This window comes from Chlorocebus sabaeus, chromosome 11 (assembly GCF_047675955.1).
Source record: "Chlorocebus sabaeus isolate Y175 chromosome 11, mChlSab1.0.hap1, whole genome shotgun sequence".
Taxonomy (NCBI): Eukaryota; Metazoa; Chordata; class Mammalia; order Primates; family Cercopithecidae; genus Chlorocebus; species Chlorocebus sabaeus.
In genome coordinates this window covers 10275353-10301657 of record NC_132914.1, presented here as the reverse complement: position 1 = coordinate 10301657, position 26305 = coordinate 10275353, and the positions used below count along the sequence as shown (strand labels likewise).

The 26305-nt window shown below is 37.7% G+C and overlaps 1 protein-coding gene across 1 annotated transcript in view; it reads right to left on the bottom strand.

The window, feature by feature from the left end:
- PZP (PZP alpha-2-macroglobulin like) overlaps positions 1-25834 on the bottom strand; it is a 59047-nt gene extending 33213 nt beyond the window's left edge. The window contains exons 1-13 of the mRNA XM_007967547.3: positions 25702-25834; positions 21191-21374; positions 19990-20149; positions 19780-19832; positions 18794-18814; positions 18359-18527; positions 17840-17924; positions 14209-14320; positions 13781-13895; positions 13533-13642; positions 11534-11695; positions 9954-10181; positions 9634-9697 (exon numbers count right to left, since the gene is read on the bottom strand). Coding sequence (XP_007965738.1) covers positions 9634-9697; positions 9954-10181; positions 11534-11695; positions 13533-13642; positions 13781-13895; positions 14209-14320; positions 17840-17924; positions 18359-18527; positions 18794-18814; positions 19780-19832; positions 19990-20149; positions 21191-21374; positions 25702-25784 — 1546 coding nt within the window. The 5' untranslated portion in view covers positions 25785-25834. The remainder of the gene's footprint in view (positions 1-9633; positions 9698-9953; positions 10182-11533; positions 11696-13532; positions 13643-13780; positions 13896-14208; positions 14321-17839; positions 17925-18358; positions 18528-18793; positions 18815-19779; positions 19833-19989; positions 20150-21190; positions 21375-25701) is intronic.
- Between the last annotated feature and the right edge of the window lie 471 nt (positions 25835-26305).

Below are 26305 nucleotides of genomic sequence, written 5' to 3'. Positions count from 1 at the left end.
AGCTCCAGATTTTCTGCGTATATGTGTGACAACTAGTTTGTTTACATTTCAAACTAGAGGTGATTCTCAATTTAAATATAGAGCTATAATTTGTAAGATATAATGAGTTTATTTTGTAATATATGACTTTTAAAAAGTTCTGTATGTAAAAAAAAAGTTCCTACTAATTGAATTTCCTAAAAGAATATTTCATGCTTGGAATTTTCATTGCAGCATTAAACTCTTATAAGTACATTAGCATATTTCTACTGGAAGTATTAAATGGTGCCAGATAACACTTCAGAAAATACATTACATTTTAAAGCAGGGTAAAGGGCCACCAGGTAGTTACAAAAAGGCAACAACAAAGGTTCCATTTCCTGAATGGTCCACTGGTGACTTGAGTACATGGCCCACATTTAGTTGAATAACAGTAATTATAAAACCATATGAGACTTAATGACAGCAAAGTTCCTGAGACCTTGGTACATAAAGAAAGGACAGATACCATCTGGCATTGTTTCCACATCTTCCTTTTCTCTACATCCCTCCTGTTCCAGATTCCCAGCTATATGGCTTTAAATTCCGGTGCTTCCAAGTTCTTTTCCAGTAACATATTCTTGGTGCAGTTAGACAATACGTAGGATAACAGTCTCTAGACATTGTTGAAACTCCAAATAATGTAGGACAAGGACAATTATAATTGCAGAAGAATTATAATTGATTTTATTTTTTTCTTAACCATATGTATTAAAAATTAAGTCTAATATCCTTAGGAATATTTTATGACGTATAATATCAGGATGAACAAGGCTAGCTATCTAATACACAACATGAAGACTGTAGTTAATAAAATGGTACTATATTTTAGATTTTTGCCAAATGAGTACATTTTAGCTGTTCTTGCCACACACATACACACACACACACAAATGAGTAAGTAAGTGAGATAATGGCCATGTTACTTTGTATCACTATAGTAGTCATTTTATTATCTATATGTGTCCCATAACATTATGCTGTACATTTTAAATAAATGTACTTTTTTTTTGAGACAGGATCTTGCTCTGTTGCCCAGGCTGGAATGCAGTGGTGCAATCATAGCTCACTGCAGCCTCAAATTTCTGGGCTCAAGTGATTGTACTGCCTCAGCCTCCCCCAGTAGCTGGGACTATAGGTGCACAACACCATGTTTGGCTAATTTTTCATATATTTTTGTAGAGATAGGGTCTTGCTCTGTAGCCCAGACTGGTCCCAAACTCCTGGGTTCAAGCAATCCTCCCAAAATGCTGCAATTACAGGCAGCAGCCACTGTGCCTGGCCAAAATTTACTTTTTAAAAACGATTGTATTAAAGCCCTGAGATAGGTGGTGCTCAATTAAAAACTGTTTTAACTCTACATAGAACATGGAAATTTTCCAACTTTATGCAAATTTTACTTTAGCTTAACAGCACTTATTATTTTATATCACTATGTGTTTATACTGCAAAGCTCTTAAGTTTGGGAAGAAAGGAAGTTTAAAATATCCTTAAGGCAGTGTCATGCCATTCATATTTCTCTTCAGTTGGACAGATCAAGTTTTAGCTCAGACCTCAGAAAGGAAATAAGTTCCCCTTCTAAAAGGAAGGAAGCCCTTCTATCACTGTGTCTTGAGTTCAACAAGGAAGGTGGGGTAGATCGAAATGTTATAAAAACAGAAAAAATATTATAGTGACTTTATGGCAAAGAATAGTGGCAGGAAATTAAAACTTTTAATAATAAAATCTGCCAGCACCTGTGTGTACGTGCACCGTGCCTTGCTGCTGCTGGCAGCGTGAGTGTACTCCATCCCCCCTACCTCTACCACACCACCACTGACATCAGAGCATTGGCATGCACTAAGCTCACCAACCCCAACCCTGCCAGCACCCTGCCCATGCACTGGAGCTGCCAGTGCAAAACTAGGCACAAAACACACAAACCCACCCCTAGCCATGTGCAGACACTGCCACCAGCATGAATGCACACAAAAGGTTCATATAGTCCTGCACCCACTAGTGCCCCACCCCCATGCTAACACCACCATCACTGCAAATGCATGCACAGTTGCTGGTGGGGATCCCCCAATCCCCTGAGTCATACTGCTGTGACCACTGCTATGAATGCCTGCACAAAGGCCGGGAACCTGGCACCTGCTAGCACCCTGCCACAGCTGATGAGCGTGTACCCCAGCACCCTGCCACTGCCGTGCTGCTGGTACATGTGAATGAGGAGGGATCCCACGGCTACCATCCTGCAAAGTGCTTTGGCTGACATCACCCACAGGGGTGTTGTGACCAGTGGTTTGGGAGCACTTTGGTCCCTTCAGTGCAGCATGTTCCCAACCTCCAGGAGCCAGAGAACAAAGCTGGAGCCAGATACCAGTCCCCCGGAGTTACAGCAGGCAATCCAGGAGTCCTGAGCTGAGCCTTGCCCCTTCCTGCCTCCACTGCCCCTGAATCTTCTGGTAACAAAGTCAGTTGACTGAACCCACTTTATACCACAATCAAACTCCCAAGGTCATCGAATAGGATAAAAGGAAAAAGTCGAAACAACAGCAATTTTTAAGACTGAAGGAACATCAGCCCACAAAGATGAGAAAGAACCAGCACAAGGACTCTAATAACTGGAAAAGCCAGAGCATCTTCTTTCTTCCAAATGATCACACCAGTTCTCCAGCAAGGGTTGTTAACTGGGCTGAAATGGCTGAAACGACAGAAATAGAATTCAGAATATAGATAGGAATGAAGATCATTGAGATTCAGGAGAATGTTGAAATCCAATCCAAGGAAGCTAAGAATCACAATAAAATGATGCAGGAGCTGATAAACAAAATAGCCAGTAAAGAAAAGAACATAACCAACCTGATAGAGCTGAACAACGGTCTACAAGAATTTCATAATGCAATCACAAGTATTAACAGCACAACAGACCAAGCTGAGGAAAGAATCTCGGAGCTACAAGATTAACTTTCTGAAATACAATAGTCAGACAAGAATAAAGAAAAAAGAATGAAAAAGAATGAACAAAACCTCTTGAAAATATGGGATTATGTATGTAAAAAGACTGAATCTACAATTCGTTGGTGTCCCTGAAAGAGATGAGCATAATGAAAGCAACTTGGAAAACATATTTTAGGATATCATCCACGTGAACTTCCCCTCCTAGCTAGAGAGGCCAAATTCAAATTCAGGAAATGCAGAGAACCCCAAAATATACTTCACAAGAAGGTCATCCCCAAGACACATAATCATCAGATTCACCAAGGTTGAAATGAAAGAAAAAAAATGTTAAGGCAACTAGAGAGAAAGGACAAGTCACCTACAAAGGGAAGCCCATCAGACTAACAGTGGATCTCTTAGCAGACACCCTACAAACCATAAGAGACTGGGGGTCTATATTCAACATTAATTTATTTTTTATTTATTTACTTATTTATTTTTAGATGGAGTCTCACTCTGTCACCAGACTGGAGTGCAGTGGTGCAGTCTCAGCTCACTGCAACATCCACCTCCCAGGTTCAAGCAGTTCTGCTGCCTCAGCCTCCTGAGTAGCTGGGACTACAGACATGTACCACCACACCCAGCTAATTTTTGTATTTTTAGTAGAGATGGGATTTCACCATGTTGGCCAGGATGGTCTTGATCTCCTGACCTCGTGATCTACCTACCTCGGCCTCCCAAAGTGCTGGGATTACAGGCATGAACCACCGTGTCCAGACAACATTCTTAAATAAAAGAAATTCCAACCAAGAATTTCATGTTGGGCCAAAGTAAACTTCATAAATGAAGGAGAAATAAGATCCTTCTCAGACAAGGAAATGCTGAGGGAGTTTGTTACCACCAGACCCATCTTACAAGAGCTCCAGAAGAATGCACTAAATATAAAAAGGAAAGACTATTACCAGCCAGTACGAAAACACACTGAAGTACACAGACCAGTGACACTATAAAGCAATTACACAAACAAGTTGACAAACAGCTAACAACATGATGACAGATTCAAATTCACACATCTCAATATTAACCTCGAATGTAAACAGGACTAAATGCCCCAATTAAGAGGCACAGAGTGGCCAGCCAGATGAGGAAGCAAGACCTAGTGGTATGCTGTCTTTAAGAGACCCATCTCACATGCAGTGACACCCATAGGCTCAAGACAAAGGGAAGGAGAAAAAACTGCCAAGCAAATGGAAAATACAAAAAAGCAGGGGTTGCCAAATGCCCATCAATGATAGACTGTATAAAGAAAATATGTCACATATACACCATGGAATACTATGCAGCCATAAAAAAGGAAGAGTTCATGTCCTTTGCAGGGACATGGATGAAGCTGGAAACCATCATTCTCAGCAAAGTAACAGAAGAACAGAAAACCAAACACCACATCTCACTCATAAGTGGGAGTTGAACAATGAGAACACATGGACACAGGGAGGGGAACATCACACACTGGGGCCTGTTGGAGGGTGGGGGACTGGGGGAGGGATAGCATTAGGAGAAATACCTAATGTAGATGATGGGCTGATGGGTGCAGCAAACCACCATGGCACATATACCTATGTAACAAACCTGCACATTCTGCACATGTACCCCAGAACTTAAAGTATAATAAAAAGAAAAAAGCAGAGGTTGCAATACTAATTGCAGACAAAACAGACTTTAAACCAAGAAAGGTTAAAAAAAAAAAAAAAAGACACAGAAGGGAATTACATAATGATAAAGGGTTTAATTCAACAAGAAGACCTAACTAAACAAAATCTATATGTACCCAACACAGGAGCACCCAGATTCATAAAACAAGTTCCTAGAGACCTTCAAAGAGACTTAGACTCCCACACAACAATATTGAGAAAAGTCAACACTCCACTGACAGTATTAGACAGATCATCAGGGCAGAAAATTAACAAAGACATTTAGGATCTGAACTCAGCCCTGGAACAAAATGGATCTGATAGACATCTACAAAACTAGCCACCTCAAAACAACAACACATACATTCCTCTCAACTGCACATGGCACTACTCTAAAATCGATCACACAATCAGACATAAAACAATTCTCAGCAAATTAAAAAAACGAAATCTTACACTCCACACTCTTGGACTACCATGTGATTAAAATAGAGTTCAATAAGAAGAAAATCACTCAAAACCATACAATTACATAGAAATTAAACAACCTGCTCCTGCATGACTTTTGGGCAAATAATGAAGTTTAGGCAGAAATCAGCAAGTTCTTTGAAACTAATGAGAACAAAGATAAAACATACCAGAACTTCTGGGACAGAGCTAAGGCAGTGTTAAGAGGGAAACTTATAGCACTAAACATCCACATCAAAAAGTTAGATGTGAGGTGACAACCTCACATCATAACTAAAAGAACTAGCAGGTCAGCTGTGCTGTGCAGGGGATCCATGCTACATCCTAATCACTACTTGCCCTTTGGAACCTGAAAGTTACAGCAATGGAAGCTTCAAGACAGAAAAAATGGCAGCCAGCCTCTCCCTCTGTGAGCTCTGTCCCAGGGAAATGTAGAGTTGCTACCAGCCTGAAAACCCTGATGGGGGTGAGGTGGTAGTGGCTGCAGTCCCAGGTTGTGGGGTTGCCCCCAATGAGGAGAAGTGGGACTCACATAAAAAATAGTCTGACCAAACATCCTTGGTGAACATTGATGCAAAAATCCTCAACAAAATATTTGCAAACCAATATTCTTGATGAACATCGATGTGAAAATCCTCAATAAAATACTTGCAAACAGAATCCAGCAGCACATCAAAAAGCTTAGCCACTGTGATCAAGTAGACTTCATCCCTGTGGTGCAAGGTTGGTTCAACATGTGCATATCAATAAATGTGATTCATCATATAAGCAGAACTAATGACAAAAATAAGATTATCTCATCAGATGTGGAAAACGATTTTAGTAGAATTCAACACCTCTTTGTGTTAAAAAATCCCAATAAACTAGATGTTGAAAGAACACACCTCAAAATAATAAGAACCATCTATGGCAAACCCACAGCCAACATCATACTGAATGGGAAAAAGCTGGAAGCATTCTCCTTAAAAACTGGCACAAGACAAGGATGCCCTCTCTCACCACTCCTATTCAACACAGTATTGGAAGTCCTAGCCAGAACAGCCGAGCAAGACAAAGAAATAAAGGGCATCCAAATAGGAAGAGAGGAAGTCAAACTATTCCTGTTTGCAGACGACATGATTCTGTATCTAGAAAACCCCATAGTCTTGGCCCAAAAGCTCCTCAGGCTGAAAAATGATGTTAGCAAAATTTCAGGATACAAAATCAATGTACAAAAATGACTAGCATTCCTATACACCAACAACAGCCAAGCCAAAAGGCAAATCAGGAATGCAATCCCATTCACCATTGTCACAAAAAGAATAAAATATCGAGAAATACAGCCAACCAGGGAGGTGAAAAATCTCTGCAATGAGAATTATAAAACACTGCTCAAAGAAATCAGAGATGACACAAACAAATGGAAAAATATTCCATGCTCATAGATAGGAAGACTGAATATCGTGAAAATGGTCATATTGCCCAAAGCAATTTATAGATTTAATGCTTTCCCTATAAAACTGCCAATGACATCCTTCACAGACCTAGATAAAACTATTTTAAAATTTATATGGACCTAAAATAAGAGCCCCAAATAGCCAAGGCAATCCTAAGCAAAAAGAACAAAGGAGGAGGCATCACACTACCCAACTTCAAACTATACTACAGTGCTACAGTTACCAGAACAGCATAGTACTGGTACAAAAACAGACACACAAATCAATGGGGCAGAATACAGAGACCAGAAATAATGCTGCACACCCACAACCATCTGATCTTCAACAAAGCTGACAACCACAAGGAGAGAACTCCCTATTCAATAAATGGTGCTGAGATAACTGGCTAGCCATGGGCAGAAGATTGAAACTGGATCTCCTCCTTACACAATATACAAAAATCAACTCAAGATGGGTTAAACACTTAAATGCAAAACCAAAAAGTATACAAACTCTGGAAGATAACCTAGGCAATACCATTCTGGACACAGGAATTGCAAAGGTTTCATGAAGAAGACACTAAAAACAATCTCAACAAATGCAAACATTGACAAATGGGATCTAATTAACCTAAAGAGCTTCTGCACAGCAAAAGAAACAATAGAGTAAACAGACAGCTTAGAGAATGAGAGAAAACTTTTGCAAACTATGCATCTGATAAAGGTCTAATATCCAGCATCTATATAGAATTTAAACAAATTTACAAGGAGAAAACAAACCACCACACTAAAAAGTGAGCAAAGGACATGAATAAACACTTTTCAAAAGAAGATACACACGTGGCCAACAAGCGAATGAAAAAAAGCTCAATACCACTGAATATCAGAGAAATGCAAATCAAAACCACAATGAGATTATCATCTCACATCAGTCAGAATGGCTATTATTAAAAGTCAAAAAATAACAGATGTTGGTAAGGTTGTGGAGAAAACAGAATGCTTATACACTGTTAGTGGGAATGTAAATTAGTTCAGCCATTGTGGAAAGCAGTGTGGTGATTCCTCAAAGAGCTAAAAACAGAACTATCATTTGACCCAAGAATCCCAGTACTGGGTATATATCCAAAGGAATATAAATCGTTTTGTCGTAAAGACACATGCACACGAATGTTCATTGCAACCCTATTCACAATAGCGAAACATGGAATCAACCTAAATGCCCATCAGTGGAAGACTGGATAAAGAAAATGTGGTACATATACACCATGGAACTATGCAGCCCTAAAAAGGAATGCTACCATGTCCTTTGCAGGAGCATAGATGGAGCTAGAGGCTATTATTCTTAGCAAAATAATGCAGGAACAGAAAACCAAATATTGCATGTTCTCAGTTATAAGTGGGAGCTAAATGATGAGAATATAATGGATACAAAGAGGAGGACAACACACAGTGGTGCCTATCTGAGGATGGAGGGTAGGAGGAGGGAGAGCAGAAGACATTGAGGCCTATTGGAGGGTGGAGGGTGGGTGGAGAAAGAGGATCAGAACCTGGGTAATGAAATAATCTGTACAACAAACTCCTGTGACACGAGTTTACCTATATTACAAACCTGCACATGAACCCTTCAAACCTAAAATAAAAGTTTAAAAAATAAAAATAATAAATAATAAAATTTGAGACGGCTTCATTATTTAAAATCTGAATTCTGAAAATTAAATAGGCAAATAGTTTAGGAAATAATAATTTGGACAGTATGAAGAATAGTGTGAAAAGAGAACAATATGAGGAAGCTTAACTTGGACAATTTGAAAAGCTTTAAAAAGTTGAATTTAGACAAATTGTGAATAAAATTCGTTCTTTTATCACAGAGGTGTAAGGGCTTTCAGTAATTCTTTGGTGAAGAGTAAATCGGTAATTAATAACTATTAAAATATGTGGTTAAAATCATTTTATGATGAAACAATTGTGATTTAATTAGCTACATAGAGAAGTTTTTTCCAATTGTTGGCTCAGCTACTTTCATTAAAATTTTGTGGCATCTTCACAAAGTGAATGATTAAATAACTATTCCTCATTTTACTACATAGAGATTTTTATACAGACTCTTCCTGTTATGAATAAAATTCAAATTGAAATATTATAAAAGAAAAAATCAAATAAGTGTTTTAAAACCTTCAGTTATTTCTGTGAATGTGATACATAGACCAGTATTAGAAGAAAATTATTCAACAAAAATTGAAGAGGAACAATGTACACAGTGGGGTCCACTCTGTATATCTATCTCTACACTAGTATTGGGAAAAAACTGATATTCAAAACTGGCAGCAGTTTTTAATGTTTAATTAAAATAATTATTAATTATTAGAGTACTGATTAATAACTTGTAAATTTTAACTTTCTCAAAATTGTTTCAATTTTCAAAACTGAAAAATAAATATTAAAAATTGATATTTTATGTTTCCAACTTAGCAGGAAGAGAAACCACAAAAACAGAAAACATTAGGCATGGAGCAATCCTAATGATTATTAAGTTTAGCTCACGGATGTGGTGGAAACTGGTAAAATGTTTGCCTTAGTTTAGGTTAATTACAAAAATGTTCATAGGTTCTCTTTTCAGTGGTTCAACCTCTACATCATTTGACTTAGAATACAAAACAATCTTGGTTCCCTAGGCCTCAATTTATTCTTGAAGTGAATCCAACTTCACATATAAAGTACTCATGGCCTGGCACAAGAAAAAAAAATATCTATCACCTTTCTTCCTTCCCATTTCCCATGATAATTACTCTTTTCTTCTCTGCAATATTAGCATAATCAATGTACACTTTATTGGGGGTGGAGACGAATAGAAGGAAGCTTTTTAATTTTACTGTTAGAAGAAACAAATGAAAGTGAAAACTAGCGTGCCTTAGCAGAGTGACTGATACAGAGTAGACAATCAAATTTATCTGTTGACCGTTGAATTTAAAAATGCCAGAGAGTCATAAGACGAGGATGTTCCTGTATATCCTCCTTACTGTGAAGGGGTGATGGAAATGATTTCCCATTTGTGAACTGTCACTGAGGGAAGGGTAAGGATGTGTTAGCGGAGCAAGGAGAGATGAATCTGAGGATACTCACTGTCTCCTGACTCCACAGGCAGAGTGTGGGTCCCAGATCTGACGATGCCTCCCTTAGCCATGATCTGAAATGAAGAAACAGCAAAGGAACTTTTCTTGAGCTGGACACAGTTCTCAGCATTCTGTTCCCCACATGACCCACTTTCAGTTGTCAAATCTCTGCTGGAGAGAATCAACCTCAAGAAAACTCACAGAATGAAGGACGCACAACAAGAACACAAAGCGGTTGTGTGCAAGTAGTTTATTCTGACATTCCTGAGCCTATTGACCACTTTTGTCCTACTGATAAGCTGCAATTGTATTCCATGGCCTCATTCTTACCAGGTAATGGAAACTGAGCTCCGATAGCTCTCCCCCAGCCTGAATATTCAGTATGTAGTGTGCCCTGATACTCTGTGTGTGGCCACAGGGCAGGGTACCAGCCACAGGCTCCAGGTGAATGTAACTCCCACTTAAGGAGAAAACATGATTTGCAGTGTGCTGAGCGCCCTGGTGGTCTTCTGTTACCCATGAATAGTGAAAACACAAGTTGGGATGCACAGTGTAAACCTGAGTAAACAGAAAAACAAAGACAGGATATCGTCTTGAAATTCTTCACCTTCGCTTCTCACCAAAATGAATAGTTACAACTGTGTCTTCCACTCTAAAATACACTCTAAAATACTCATAGTGGTTGACAGCCAAATGAATGAATTTTTCAGCCTCCCAACATTCAAATATTAAAAGGAAATCATCCACACATTTATCTCTGTTGCCCCGATTCTGCTAACTCGTTACTACTTTGACATTTTCCTCCTGCCCCTCAAAACTAGAGGAAAAATGACATCCCAATGAGAATGATAAATAACTCAAACAAGTGGAAAAGGGATTTTTCAGAATTAGAATTGCCTCATAAATTGGCTTAATTGAAATTAGGTTTTGTATTAATATAACATTCTGTTACCTTATGAGCTTCAAAATTAATTATAGTAATCCTTAGTAAATTAGCATTTATGCCTCTTATCATTATTGTGACTTCCAACCTTTAAGACCCATGTGATTTCTGAAACTTTAAGCCTGGCAGATATTGTTTAGTGCACAATTCTATTTCCCTTGTGGTAACTGCTCCTAAGCTTTTCTTCAGAGTGCATTTATTTTTTTCTAAATTTATTAGGCATATTTTATGGACTCTTCTATTTGTTCTCCTAATAAAGTTCCTACTTAAAAAAACCTTTTGCACCTAAACACATTGTAGTAATAATTTACAGATCTGTCAACTCTATGAAAATAGGAGCTTTTAAAGCATAAGGAGACTATTTAGTCACCTTTTAAATCCTAGGGACAGCAAGTGTCTATCACATAGAAAACATTAAAATCATTACATATTTTTGAGCTGAATTCACATGTGAACACTGAGAAACAGAAATAATTTATATGCTATTTATCTACACTGAAATCCATAAATTATAGTCTTTTATCACTTATTTGAGATAACAAGCATGAAAACTTTTTAGCTATAGAAATCTCTTGATCATCATCATTAGACAATTTATATTAAGAGTGTGTGTGTGTGTGATCAGTTTACAAAATTTCTAAGTAGACGTGGGAAAAGTAACGTAAAACCAATTACAGGAATTACTGAAGCAGCTGATCTTGTCCAAGACCCAAATCAAATAAGATTATTTTCATAATATATAAAATGTTACAGATAATGATAGTAAAATTATCAGGCACTTCTGTAGTGTCTTTTCTAATGCCTGTATATTTTTTTTCATGAAATTCTATTATCCTCAACTTTATAACCTCAAAGTTAGATATCTTCTTATTTCTCACTCTTAAATGCAATCTGTATGTTTCTTCTGAATATATCACTGTTCCTAACATTTCCTCTTGTCCTCAGAGGTTTGTCTTTCTGTACTTACCTGGACAAAAAGTTTATTAGCTAAGATATGGGTAGTATTGATTGAAAACTGTGCAAGACCCTGTTCATTGGTGGTTGCATTGGAGAAATAATTGGCTTCACTTGCAGAGATGAAGATGCGTTTATTGGGGATGGGCACACCTTTCCCATCCACCAGAAGCACCTAAAAAAGAAAAGTACTTGATAGTTGATGTGAATAACACCCAGAGAAGACTGAACTCATGTGAACAATGCTTTTGCTGCTATAACTAAAACAACCACCTCCCCCTCAAAAAAACCCCACCAAACCTTTATATTTATGATAAAATGTTTCCTCCCATTTGAATCCTCATGTCCTACATAGCTTATCTACGAAACTTTGCAGTATTTCCATTAAAGTCAGGGAGATTTTTAATAACTACAACATGCCACTTAATATGCACTTGGAATAGGAATAACAGAAATGAATTTAAACTGGCTGTTTTTCCCTTTTCACATAGACGGAGGCTAGAATGACTGGCTGTGTACTGAACTCTACTAGCTAAAAAAAGTTACTTAACTTCTCTGTGCTTCAGTTTTCCACCTTCATTAAAAGGGGGATAATAGTCGTGCCTCCTTCATTTGGTAGTGTTGAAGATTAAATAATTATCTAAAAATACATTAGAGGAGTAGGGCGGTTATAGTTTTTCAATAATCCATTGTGATTTAAAAACAGCCAGAAGAGAATAACTTGAATTTTTAGCAGAAAAAGGACAAATACTTAAGGTGATGAATATCTCAATTATGCTGATTGAATCTTCACAAATTATCTGAATGTATTACATAATCACATGTACTCTCCAAAATTGATACTATATCAATTTTTAAAAAATTAAAATAATAAAAATACATCAGAAGATATTGGGTGTATGATAATTATTCCATAAATGTTAGTTAATAACATTATTATTATCTCCTGCAACAAACCACCTAAGAAAATCCACATGAGAATGTTTTCTTCCCTCCCCTCCCCTCCCCATTCCCCTCCCCTCCCCTCCCCTCTCCGCCCCTCCCCTCCCCTTCCCTTCCCTTCCCTTCCCTTCCCTTCCCTTCCCTTCCCTTCCCTTCCCCTTTTTCCTTCTTTTCCTTTCCCTTCCCCTTTCCTTCTTTTCTTTTCTTTCATAACAGGTCTTGCTCTGTTGCCCAGGGTGGAGTACAGTGGTGCTATTATAACTCACAACAACATCGAAGCTCTGGGCTCAAGAGATCCTCCCACCTCAGCTTCCCAAGTAGCTGGGACTGCAGGTGCATGCCACCAGCCCACTGCTAATTTTTATTTTTTATTTTTTTGTAGAGGCAGAGTCTTACTATGTTGCCAGGGCTGATTTAGAACTCTCAGCCTCAGGAGATCCTCCCGCCTTGGCCTCTCAAAGTGCTGGGATTATAAGCATGAGCCACTGTGCCTGGCCAAATGTCTCAATTTACTAATTATAAAACTGGTAAAATTAATTATTAATATGAATAAAATTAATATTGTATTTGTTTTATTGTTGTTAAAATATATAAGTTAACCATATAAACAATATAATAGTAACCATGAAATGCTCACTATTTTAATACCTATGCCTAAAATTAAAGACTTATTTGTTTATGTCAAAAGAGAACAACAGATAGAAAAAGGACACTGACAGCCATAAATGTTACAAACTCTGAAAAATCTGATGCTGCCTGGGTCATGACAGAAATATCATTTATTCTAAACTGGATGAAAGAAGAGGTTTGATATAATAACTAAGTCACATTACATTAAGTATCTTTATTAGCTACATATTAAAATAGTGTCTCTGATTCTCATAATCATTTAATATGTGTCTGTTCGTTTCATCAGTGATATTTAGAAAGGAAAATATTTCCCCTTGGTTTCATAGTTTTGGTCATATTAATTAACTGAGAACACTCATCAGGTGTGGGCTACCTCATTGTGTCCTGTGCTTAGGTGTAACTGGGCACTTTGCTTACCTGTGCATTACAATATATCCTACCTGTCCAAAAAAGGGGATTCCTTGTCTAAAGTGTGAATCCACTTTCACAAATATGAGTTTGGATGCAATGTTTGTGATTTCACTGATCCCGTTTGCAGTGACTACCAGATCTGAAAAATAGAAAGAGTCAGTACTTTTAGAAGTTACTTTAGTCATAAAATTTCTTTCTTACAAATGACCCGTATTTTGTTATGGAAAGTAAACTAATGTTCCTTGTTTTATTCCCTACGTTCATTCATTACTCACACCTGTTCCCTCTTCTCTGATCCTGGCTTCCACTCTAAGCTTCATTTCAAAGCCCATATTTTTAATCTGGAGCATTTTGGTGTGTACTTGTTGGGTGACGCAGCCATTGCTGTTGAGCTGAGAAAAATGCCGAAAACAATAAATGTCAAACTGATTAAGATCAATCTATTCTTCTCCCTCTAATGACAAGAAAACCTTTTTTTGCATTAAGTATGTTAATTGACCTTCAAGAACTTAATACTCATATCTGCCTTGTCACCTCCAAAGTTAGTCATCCAAATGAGAATCTTGCTGACTAAGAACAGAAATTTCTTTTTTGGCGGGGGGTATTTTGGGACAGGCTTGTCCTGATGCCCTCTTTCTAGTTAGTAAATGGAGTCTCACTGGTTGTAAACAGCGATAGCACTGAGGGAGAAGACCGCCTACTAACCTGTTGACTGAATTCCTCACAGACTTCGTGCTTATCACAGTTAGGAACATGAAATAATTTTCTACACAGGCTCACAGTTGCAAGTCCTGGGACAGGTTTCCCATAGGTGTATCTGGCACATGAGAAATAAATCAGGAATTGAGAATGGCTATTTGCGTTTTCCACTACCACTCCTCCACAGAACTGCTCCTCTTTAGAGTTCCCCACACATCTTTATCATCTGGCTGCCCACCGAGTAGAAACCTGTCTGGAAAATGTCTCCCTCAGGAAATGTTATCCATTAAAACCTTTGCAACTTGACTGCACTGGAGCACCACATTCTCTTTGGGATTAAATATATATAATATATTTATATCTACATATTTGTATAGATATCTGTATGTTTATATATCTATATATTTGTATCTATATATTTAGATATATAGATTTATATATTTATATACGATTTATGTATTTATATAAGTATATATTTATATAAATTTATATATTTATATAAGTATATATTTATATAAATTTATATATTTATATAAGTATATATTTATATACTATAAGTATATACTTACATAAATATATATAATTTTATATATTTATATATAATTTTATATATTTATATATTTATAAAATTATTTAATTTATTATTTTTAAATTTAATTTATTTTTTAAAATAATTTAATAAATTATTTATTTATTAATTTATTAAATGTACTATAACTTTATATATAATTATAATTTATATAAATAAATAAATATAAATTTATATTATATAAATATATAAATCATGTTATTATTTATATAACTATATATTTATATATGATTTATATATTTATACATTTATATCTATATATGTATAGATATCTATATATCTATAAACATAGATACCTATACAAATATATAGATATAAATATATAAATATTTAATACATATATTAAATATATATAAATATATATATTTGATACCAAAGAGAATGGTGTTACAGTGCAGTCATATATATATGCAAACTATATATATATATATATGTTTTTCCTTTGGCCAGGTGCAGTGGCTCATGCCTGCAATCCCAACACTTTGGGAAGCCAAGAAGAAGGATCACTTGAGGCCAAAAGTTCCCGAACTAGCATGGGTAACATAGCAGGACCCAGCCTCTACACAATTTTTAAAAAGATTAGCCAGGTATGGTGACATGCACCTGTAGTCCTAGCTACTTAGGAGGTTTAAGCAGGAGATTCACATGAACCCAGGAGTTTCAGGCTACAATGAGCTAAGCTTGCGCCACTGCACTCCAGCCTGGGTGAGAGACTGTCTATTAAAAAACATTTCTTCCTTTTAACCTATTTTTTTTTTTTTTTGAGACGGAGTCTAGCTCTGTCGCCCGGGCTGGAGTGCAGTGGCCGGATCTCAGCTCACTGCAAGCTCCGCCTCCTGGGTTTACGCCATTCTCCTGCCTCAGCCTCCTGTGTAGCTGGGACTACAGGCACCCGCCACCTCGCCCGGCTAGTTTTTTGTATTTTTTAGTAGAGACGGGGTTTCACCGTGTTAGCCAGGATGGTCTTGATCTCCTGACCTCGTCATCCGCCCGTCTCGGCCTCCCAAAGTGCTGGGATTACAGGCTTGAGCCACCGCGCCCGGGCCTTTTAACCTATTTCTTACCTATCTTTCTTTTTTATTTTGTTTTAATAATATCAAAGCTTATTCTGTATACCAAGTGAGCAAATGTAAGGACAAATTGAATAAAAGTAAGTACATAATAACTAAGCAAATCTAACACAAAATGCACAGACACACACACACGCACGTGCACTTACACACACGCACAGAGAAGAGAAGGGAGAGAGAGAAAAAAAGAAGCCTAGGAACACCATGAGGCATGTAAATACGAAATAATTTGTGGGGTTATATGTGTGTGCACATGTTATATTAGTCCTTTCTCTCATTAGATAATGGGTAATAGAATAATACACAAAAATTTTGTTTTGGACATTGGTTTTCTTTCCTATTTGCAAATGGCTCTGAAATTACTTCAAATACAAAGATAGAATCAAAGCAGCTTATTCTGAAAGCCTTCTCCAAGATCTAGATATCTGCACTACGGCACTATTAAGTTAGACACATAACTCCTTGGCCATTGCTCTGAGGCTGAAATGAGGCAGAGACCTAGGAGTTCTGGTGCTTCCGGTATATAATATTTAGGCTGGCATATTCCTTCACCCTACATGCTCCCTCTGGGACTGTTTGTTTGTAGGCAATCAGTTTTGCTTCTCCAGGTTAAAAGGAACCGTAAGAGGTATCTGTAATCACAGAGGGCAACGGTGGAAAGGAACCTCATAGGTAAGGTTCATGCCCTCTGTCTACTGCTTAAGAGATGGAGGCACAGAGAAGCAGCAGACTGCCTAGTTAAAATAGTAAGTTCTGGTAGGGGAGGCACACTCATCACTGCCGATTCTGAGTCTAGTACCCTTTGTAATCATGACATCAGTCACTGGGTCGTTTATATTATGTTTAAGTCACTTCTATAAAATCCTAATCATTGACTTTTGCCCAGTAATTGTGACCTGTGATCTTTAGGCTTCTCTTTCACATATTTAATCCATCGTATCAGTTCATCCTCTTTCCTCAATGACAGGATTAGTATTTATGGTATACATATGAAGAAAAGGAGAAAGTGAAATTGCCTGGAGTAGAAAATTCTGGGGGAGAGATTACTTCAGGTTATTAAACAATTTGTTCTACCATTGCACTATTTCTAGTTATTAAACAATTGTTCTATCAAAAAGATCAATGTAAAACATTCAGTATATCCTCTTAAAATTGCCCAGAGGAAAGATTAGGCATAATTGATTCAATGTTCCATGAGAAAACAAACAGGTAGATCCTGCAAGCAAGATATCTAGAGGCCAACTGATAATCTTCAGTGAAATGTCATTAAAAAGGAGGTTATAAACTTTTAAACCTCTAAGACATTTATAGATTCCTATGACTTGCTTTAAAATATTAGAGCTAAAAAACTACTGTGGGGGAGGAAGTGGGGCAAAAAGAACCTGGCAAATTTTATAATTTTATAAAAATAGATGATAGGTACATGAAATTGTATTTTACTACTCTGTTAACTTTTGCACATGATTGAAATTTTCCATTGTAGAGAGTTTGGAAAAAAACAAAAGGTAATTAGGAGTCATAATAACCAAAACCAATGTATGAATACCCAGCTTTATGAGACAGTTTTTAGGACAATTGAAGATGCTTGACTGTAAACTTGGAATTAGTTTTGGAAAATTACTTTTAATTTTGTTAAGTGAGCGTGGTGTCATGGAAGTGGAAAATGTCTCTGTATTTCAGAGGTACATACTACTGCTTGTACAGAAAAATATCATGATCTTTGTGATTTATCCTAAAATGTTAAAGCAAAATACATGATGAAACAATACAGAAAGATGTTTATTGTTAAATCATAATTAAGGATGTTTTTATTCTTTTATGTATTTGAAAATTTTAACAATAAGTCATTAAATAAAGAGAAGTCAATGGAGTAATATTACAAAGTGCTAATGGAAAATAAATTTATAATTTTGTACCTACATAATGACTCAAAATTGAGGCAAAATATAAAATTTTAGATAAAAACAATATAACTCACTTTCCACATACTGTTATGTTCACTTTTTCATCCACGATACTGATTATCTTTGGCACCTGAACTTTGACCTCAAACTTGGGAAGCACTGTTAATAGAGATAATATGAATAAAGAATATTGGTAAACATTTATTGGAAATACAAATAATTTCAGTGTGTCTATAATTTTTCCCAAAGTAATACCCTGAATGTTTCCAATGTATCCACCTTAAGATGGTAAGGTTTAACAATTCATGCAGAATCTAACTGACTTCTTGAGCACAGCAGATCTTAGTGACACAAACAAATGATGGTGGTTTCACTGAAACAAGAAGTTTCATACTTGGCAAAGCGTAATTCGCTACTGAAAATCAGCAAGCTCTTATGAGCTGCTGTGTTCACACAGTCCTAATGGCCTTAGAAGCAGGTATGTCTGACTCTACTGCAAGTTCAACATATCTATGGGAAATTCAAAGGATCTAAGTGAGCTCACACACTAGGAACCAAAATGTCATGCCTGTTTCATCTTCCATAATCCATACCGAATTCCTCCACGGTGAAGGGGTGCTCTATCCTTCCGCCTGATTCTGTCTGTACCACCACCTTGTAGGAGCCCTGAATGGGCTCCGATGAAAGGGGAAAGGACAATTGATTGAGGCCACCCTCTAGCTTGAGACTCTGCCATTGTGCAATTCGATTTCTTCTTGGGTTCTGAAGGGAAACAAGAAGCATGGGCAGTAATCATTTAGTCACAATAGTCCTTGAGCATCTCAAATGATTTTGAAGGTGATAATTAGCATTGCCTCTGGAAAGATAAATACAGAGGGAAGAGAAAACACAATCAACCTGACAACTGGGAGTAGGAGGAATTCAGATCTGAAAGTTTTCAGAGCAGTTCATCTGTCTGAAGTTTTATCAGAACCTCCTACTCTCTAAAAGTACTAATTTCCTTATAAGATACTTTTTCTGATACTTACCTCAAGGTATATCAGTGGAATCTATATGATAAGAGGAAAGAAGAGTTGTGATTAGAATTCCAGCAAAGGCCACAATTTCAGACTTGCGATCAAACAACATACTGAGGAAGAATACTATCTGTAGCTAAATTCAACAAGAAACATCACAGAACTGGATAAAATCTCAGGGAAATTATTAGATAGTTCTAGGATGAGCACACACAATGTATTCAATAATTAGTATGTGTTGCCATTTCCCTGAAAATTATTATTGGTAAATGATATTATTGAATCTTTAAGTGTTAATATTATTTGGAAAGTAAACTTCTCCTAGTGAGTAATATGACTATATTGCTTCTTTTCATAAATTGGGAAATAGATATTAATAGAGTTGTATGTCATTGTGATTTAGACCTAACAGAAAGAGAATTCCCAGAATCATTTGGTTGAAAGTAAACCAAGAATATTTCTTCTAATTTCAACATTGTCTATTTTCTACCTATTAAAAGCAGCTTTGTTCCTTTGCACTAATATTGAAGGTAAGTTGAAAAAAGGGAAATTCAATTAGCATAAAAAAGTGTTTGTGTCTATTTCTATACTATATGTATAGAATATATAATAAAATTATAATATAGTCTATTGTATATACCCAGATATTCATAAAAGTATAATTCTTTATTGCTCTTTTAATCATAAGTTCCTTGAAAGTATGAATATGAAAAGTGCTTTTTTTCTTATGTTTCTTTAGTATTCTTAATGCAGTGTGTTCAGAGCAACAAATGCAGCTATTACCGGACTGGTTAACTACTGTTATAAGAGAAAGAACTTTCTCATCTCTTGTCCCTCAATTTTTGTCTTGTATAAGACTGCAAATCCGTGCTGAGGCTGGAGCCAAGTTCAAAAACAAGTATCTTTCATCCTCTCGTTTTTGTTGTACCTTTCTACTTCACTCTGGGTGCGTATTCCCACTCTACCCCTCACCCAAACCACAGATAGTGGATGCTTACCAGTTCATTTCGAGGGCGAAAATTTTCATCCACGGAGACAACACGGAATCTTACTGGAAAAGTAGTTCTCTGATAAGATTCAGACACGATAAAGCAGGTAATTTGGGTAATAAGACAGGAGGCTATAGGGCTAGGATAATGGAGACTTTGGCGGCTCAGGTGGCCCTTCCTTCTCAGTGTTGCCCCAACCGGTGGAATTTCCCTACTTACCTGTCTGTTCTGGTTTATAGACGGGTTTGTCTGTCTGGACAAAGACCAGACTTTGAGTGTTCTTTACCAGAACTGTGTTCCTCTTCCTGAAATCTTGCGTAGGCCCCTTTATCCGGATGCTAACGAATGCCACCTCTGAAGAGGCTGAGATCCTTGGGAGCTGAAAAGTGAAGGATTTTTTGCTGCTGAGGAACTGTGCAGTCTTCTCCCTCTGCATTCTTCTGTCGTTGTTATTTCCTATCTCTCCTTCAGCTTCACCAACAAGGAAAGTATGACTATTTCTCCAGGGGTAAGAGTGAAGATGTTAATGTGAGATAGAGGAACTGTATCAGTAAGAGTGGCCATCAATAGAACCCAGATCTCCATGGAATTCACCTAGAGCTCTAGCTATTAAATTAGATGCCTTTTAACTGAGTATCTGTATTCAGAAGGAATGGAGAGAAACATCTCTGAAAAAATGTGGGAGAGCATAGGAGCTGAGTATCCCAAGTTAGGCAACTTTAAAGAGGTACTAGATGTTTGCTTAGAGTATCCTGCATGCGCAAAAAATTATGTGACATGCAAAGTTTTTATCATGAAATTTTCATATGCTCTATTTCTAGGCAATGTCCAGCCCCGTCCTTAAAGAGACAGTTACAATCAAAACTAGAAAACTCCTCTAAGTCATGAAACTTTTGTGGGCAAAAGGATTATTACTTATAAATGAAGTTTAGAAGAGTATTTCTCCCTTACTCTGGTAAAAAATGCTTTGTTCCTTAATAGTTGAAAAAGTCACTTTTTTTTTTTTTTTTTTGAGGCGGAGTCTCGCTCTGTCGCCCAGGCTAGAGTGCAGTGGCGCGATCTCGGCTCACTTCACGCTCCGCCTCCCGGGTTCACGCCATTCTCCTGCCTCAGCCTCCCGAGTTGCTGGGACTACAGGCACCCGCCACCACGCCAGGCTAATTTTTTGTATTTTTAGTAGAGACAGGGTTTCACCGTGTTAGCCAGGATGGTCTCGATCTGCTGACCTCGTGATCTGCCCGCCTTGGCTTCCCAAAGTGCTGGGATTACAGGCGTGAGCCACCGCGCCCAGCCTCTGAGGTCCTAACTACATTTTTAAAGTCATTCCTTGGGATTGCACACCAGAGCTCCATCACCAGGACTTACAGAACTCAATAAAATGTATCAAGCACGGACAGCCAGCTGGCACCGTAGCACTCACAGTGAAGACGACACAGTGGAATAAGTCCTTCTCCGCCACCAGGTCACTGAAGAGGCTCCTGTTTTCCCCGCCAGACTCCAGGGAAGCACTTACAGTCACTGTCTCGTTCAGGTGGCTCAGAAGGACACAGCCCTTCTCAGGGGCCTCAGTGTGGAGCAGGGAGGGGACCAGCACCATATACTGCCTGGGAAAGGAAGAAGTGTAAATTAGAGAAAAACTGATGATGGTAAGCGTTTTCATTCGTAAATGTGTTTTCATAACAATATGTATTCATTGGTGCAATCAGTTTTATTCCAAAAGTCAATGGACTAAGAACAATACAATGGAGGTTCTGTCACAGATAAGCACAAACATTTTATCTTTTACTGGTCAGTCATGCCTCAGTCACACGATCTGGAGCCACGCAACACTGGAGAGTGCTTTCCAAGATGTTACAATTTCACCAGCATTCCTGGTTTTAAAGAGCAATCTGAACTCTTTAAACTTTAACTTTGACCTTCAAAAAGTAGCTGAATTCTTGAATATATATCCATAAAAGTGCACACCCACAAACACACACACATATATAATAAATTGGGAGTGATTATTCATTTTAAAAAGGACTTACATTAAAATCTGTCTAGATAAACATCACTTTGGAATGAACACCATGACTAGATTTACAGAAATTCAACTGAAAGAACTTCAGTAAGCATATATCACTACACAAAATAGCACATGTGTATATTGCAAAATCATTTCCTTAATATCAGCAACACTGAAAAAAAGTATTTGCTGTTTCTCTTAGGCTCCTCAGATACAGCTCAAAGTCAATATTTCATCAACAAGTTTGAAAATTTTGTCAATTATTTACATGCACAACTCCCCACCACACACACACTACACAAACACACACTGTATTTTATTATCATTTGCCTTTATGCTTAATTTCTTGAGGCAACAACATTAATAATTTAATATGAGTATATCCACGTTTATAAATATATGTTTGTTTCAGAATCACATGGGTGGATAGGTTATCTTTTTTATTAAAAAAAAAAAAAATAGGTTCAGGCTGGGAACAGTGGCTTATACCTAATTCCCAGCACTTTGGGAGGCTGAGGCAGGAGAGTCACTTGAGGTCAGGAGTTTGAGAACAGCCTGGGGGACAACATTGTGAGGCCCCCCCGCTGTCTCTACAAAAATCAAAATAAAACGTTTAGCCAGGTTTGGTTGTGTGGTGGCGCATGCCTGTAGTCCCAGTTACTCAGGAGCCTGAGGCAAGAAGGATCACTTCAGCCCAGGAGGTCAAGGCTATAGTGAGCTATGATCACACCAATGCTTTCCAGCCTGGGTGACAGAGTAAGACTCTGTCTAAAAAAAAAAGAAAAGAAAAGAAAAGAAAAGTTTATGTGAGTACTAAAAGTACATATTATTTTGAAAAGTCTTGCCTTTTTTATTTAAATTGTTCAGTGTTTTCAGTTTTTCAGAGGCACAGGCAATTTCTTGTGTAAACCTCACATTCTTGCCTTAGCTTTATTGATGAGTGTCCTTTGTCTCTAATGACCTCCACGCCATATTTTCCTGTCACTTTCCGGAAGACTGCAACTCAATATAATCTCTCCACACTCTGAACTCCTATGGGCTGAAAGAGAATGTGTTTCTGTTGTTGCTTTTTTTGAGTATCTGCCACACAACAGGAATTGTTAAGTGGTCTGTGTATTAAGCCATTTAATCTTCCTGGCAATGCTGTAAGGTACATACATGATACTCTCCATGTTCCTGAAAGCTAAAACATGAGATCCTCATCAGTTCCCAAAACTTGAATACATAACAGAAGGATAAAATCCCTGCCCCCATGCCAAATCGGTAAATCATGACTAAAATCTAACTCCTCAAAGCTTTAACGATTCAACGATTCACGATTCAATGTCTGCAGGGTTAAGCTATTTGTAGAGTAAATTTGCAAGTAAAAACTATTATTTTCTTATATTATTTTACTACCCTTACGTTTCCATTGGCAACATAAACTCTTACCTTTTAAATTGTTTTCTGGACAGGCAATTTGACACAAGAAACCCAATATTATTACTTACAAAACTAATAGGTGTGAGACTTGGAGGAGAGGATCCAAGGATAATTGAGTTGTGGAATCTGGAACTCAAATTTGGTTTCCTCATCCTCCATGTAATCTGCTCCAGCACAACAGTGTTGCTACATGTGTTTTAAAGTGTTCCTGGGTAAAACTATATGCCGTGAATCTCTAGGGCCACTCTTAAATCATCCAAGTTTCAGATGATTTTACTGCATGAGTGGTATGGTTTTATTCTCTAGCACAGAAGTTGAGGACAGTTAAGTAACTCGCTGATAGTCATTCAGCTAGTCCCTTATGTCTAATCTTTTTCTGGTGTCTGGATGCTTCTGATCTCCTGATCACTGCTCTTTTAAGGACATAATACATAATAAAAATTTATCATTTTTACCTCCCCATCCCAAAATTTTCTCTTTAGTTCTTTGATCTTAATAAGAAGGTGTATACCTATATTTATAATTTATCTAATATACTATTTTTATTCTTATAAATTATAAGCCAAAAATTATCATGAGTAAAAATTAATTCCACACATATTTGATATTCTAAAGCGCTGTTTTGTAGGAGTTCAGTTAATATTTTTAAATAGATATTGAAATTGGAACAAATCCAGGTTGACAAACTGGCCCAAGATTTCACTGGTAGTGAGCTGCTAAAATGTTTTAATAGATTACTCAATCATGAATGTTTGCATTTTAAATATTTGCCTTTTTAGCAGGGACTACATTTAGCAAATATTAAAGTGATAACTTTTAATTTTCTCTTTTTCATGTTATTCCCCTGAAGCCTTCATCTCTCTGAAGCTTACTGCCCCAAGGCAGGGTAGAACAGCTAGTGGGTCTCTTTGGCAATCTTTCTCTCATTTATCGCATCAAGGGTTAATTCTGGAGGGATACAGTTAAGTTTTCTCCTTACAAAGGGAGAAAACGCCCCTTCTGCTTGTGATAACTAGGGCATGAGGCTTGCTGTTCTTGGTTCAGTGGCGGACACAACGTAAAAGGATGGTTTCAATGGCAGCATGGTCCCATGCAGGGTAGGACTGCATCCAAAACCACAAATTGCTTCATGTTTCTGACCCAATACACGCCACTCGCTTTATCCATTCGGTCTGCTCTCAGAAAGCAAAATTGCTTCCACATACTCCAAATGCTTTCCGGGTGGAGTGCAGCCGGAAGTAGTAGCGCCCACAGCTGTAGATGAGATAGAGGGATAGTGGGGGAGAAATATACCCCTACCGGTTAGCAGGAAACTGTGCAAGGAAAAAGCCTGAGGAAAGCAGGAGACTTACTGGATTGAAGTCCTTATTTCTGCTTTCTGTGCTTTGGCCTGAAGAGGGTTAATGACGTCAGATGAATAAGGGTAACACACAGAGCAGAGAGACCCCTTATCCCTTTCCCCATTTGGGACTCTGAAGACTTCCCTGTATCAATCTGAAATATAGGCGACACGATAGGCATCTAGAAGTGCAGTGTGGGTATGTAAGAGAGAGGTAGAAGTTTAACCTCTCCAGGACACCTCAGTGCCTATGTGCTATTATTGGACCCAAAAGTTCTCCCCATTCTCTGGAAGAAATGTAAGGAAAACTGGGTTGAGGCCAGGGACCTTAAATGGCCTGGTCTGCAAAGGGGCAAAGTGACCCTGCATCACAGGCTGGGTTGGAACAATAGCCATAGAATTTGAGGCAGGATGCAAAGGTAGGAGTTCCATGGGATATGAAACAGCAGAAGGGAGACAGTCAGGTAGAGAGGACTGCTGGGTCCTCACCGCACAAGAGAAACCAGATGACTAAACTTCAACAGTGCATGCTAGCAGGTAAGAAGAAGTCAGACTGACGGTAGCCAAGAAGGACGGAGAACTTTGAGACCAAGGACTCTGACACTTTTCTCTATTAGGAGTTAATGGAGATCACAATCCTCTAGAGGAGAGGAACTGGGGAGAGGTGAAAAAGAAGTCTTACAATTATTGAATTTTACCAACTTACAACTGGATAGGGTTAAAATTATTTCCCCCACTTTGGTTCCCCATTGGGGCTGTTGGTGAAGACTTGATACATGATTGAAAAATAAAGGAGCTATACTTTCTGTATATATATAAAGCCTACAATACATGTTAAGTTGCACCTCACTATACATTTTGAATATCTTTATTTTCAGTGCCTTCCATCCAACAGAATGGTTCTGTGAAGGTGGGATCTAGTGTTTTATTTAATCGTGCTTCTTAGTGACTACTTGTGTTTATGACACTGGCCCAATGTAGAAAAAAATGATTTCAAGAGTAGAGGATAAATGAAAGATAAACAAGGGATTAACTGGAATGATTTCTTGTGTTTGGAAGGTATCGTAATGAGTGGAAAGGTCGCATTTACAAAGGAAGGCAAAGTGAAGACATAAGGGAGAGCCTGAAATGCACACTGGAGGAAAGGATCTTGAGTGAGACTTACGGTTCTGCAGAGTTGGAGTCATTGGCAGAAAGCAGGATAAGAAGTAGCATGAGACATAAATGAAGAAGTCTGTCTTTCCCCATTGGGAGGGATAAATCTCAGGGTTGTGTTCAACTCTCTGCCCTCAGACTCGTCCCGGAGACCAGCAGAGTTTACCAGGCTTTATGCGGTTACTATGTCAAACAAGCCCCACCCCAAGGCCTCTGAATAGAGTTCAGAATTGAGCACAGATTCCCTAAAAGGGTCATTACTCTCAGTGCTTGCCTCATTTTTCTCAAGGCTAAATTCTGACAGGTACTGAGGCATGTCTGGAGGATAAAATTGATATACCATTTGGAATAAGCTTTGACAGCAAACCTCCTGACAAGGAACCTTCAACCTACCTTTCTCCATCTCCTTCAAAATCCTTACAAGAAGATGACAAAAGATGCTGACAAAGAATATCATGGGACACGTTACCACGATAGTAACTCATGCATTGCAGATTCATTTCTGGGACTGAGTGAGTTTTAACTATAGACTTTAGGGGTTTTGGTTTTGTTGTTTTTTTTTTTTAGCTGTTGATTGAATACATGGTCCTGGAAGAAAGTGATACAAAATAAGG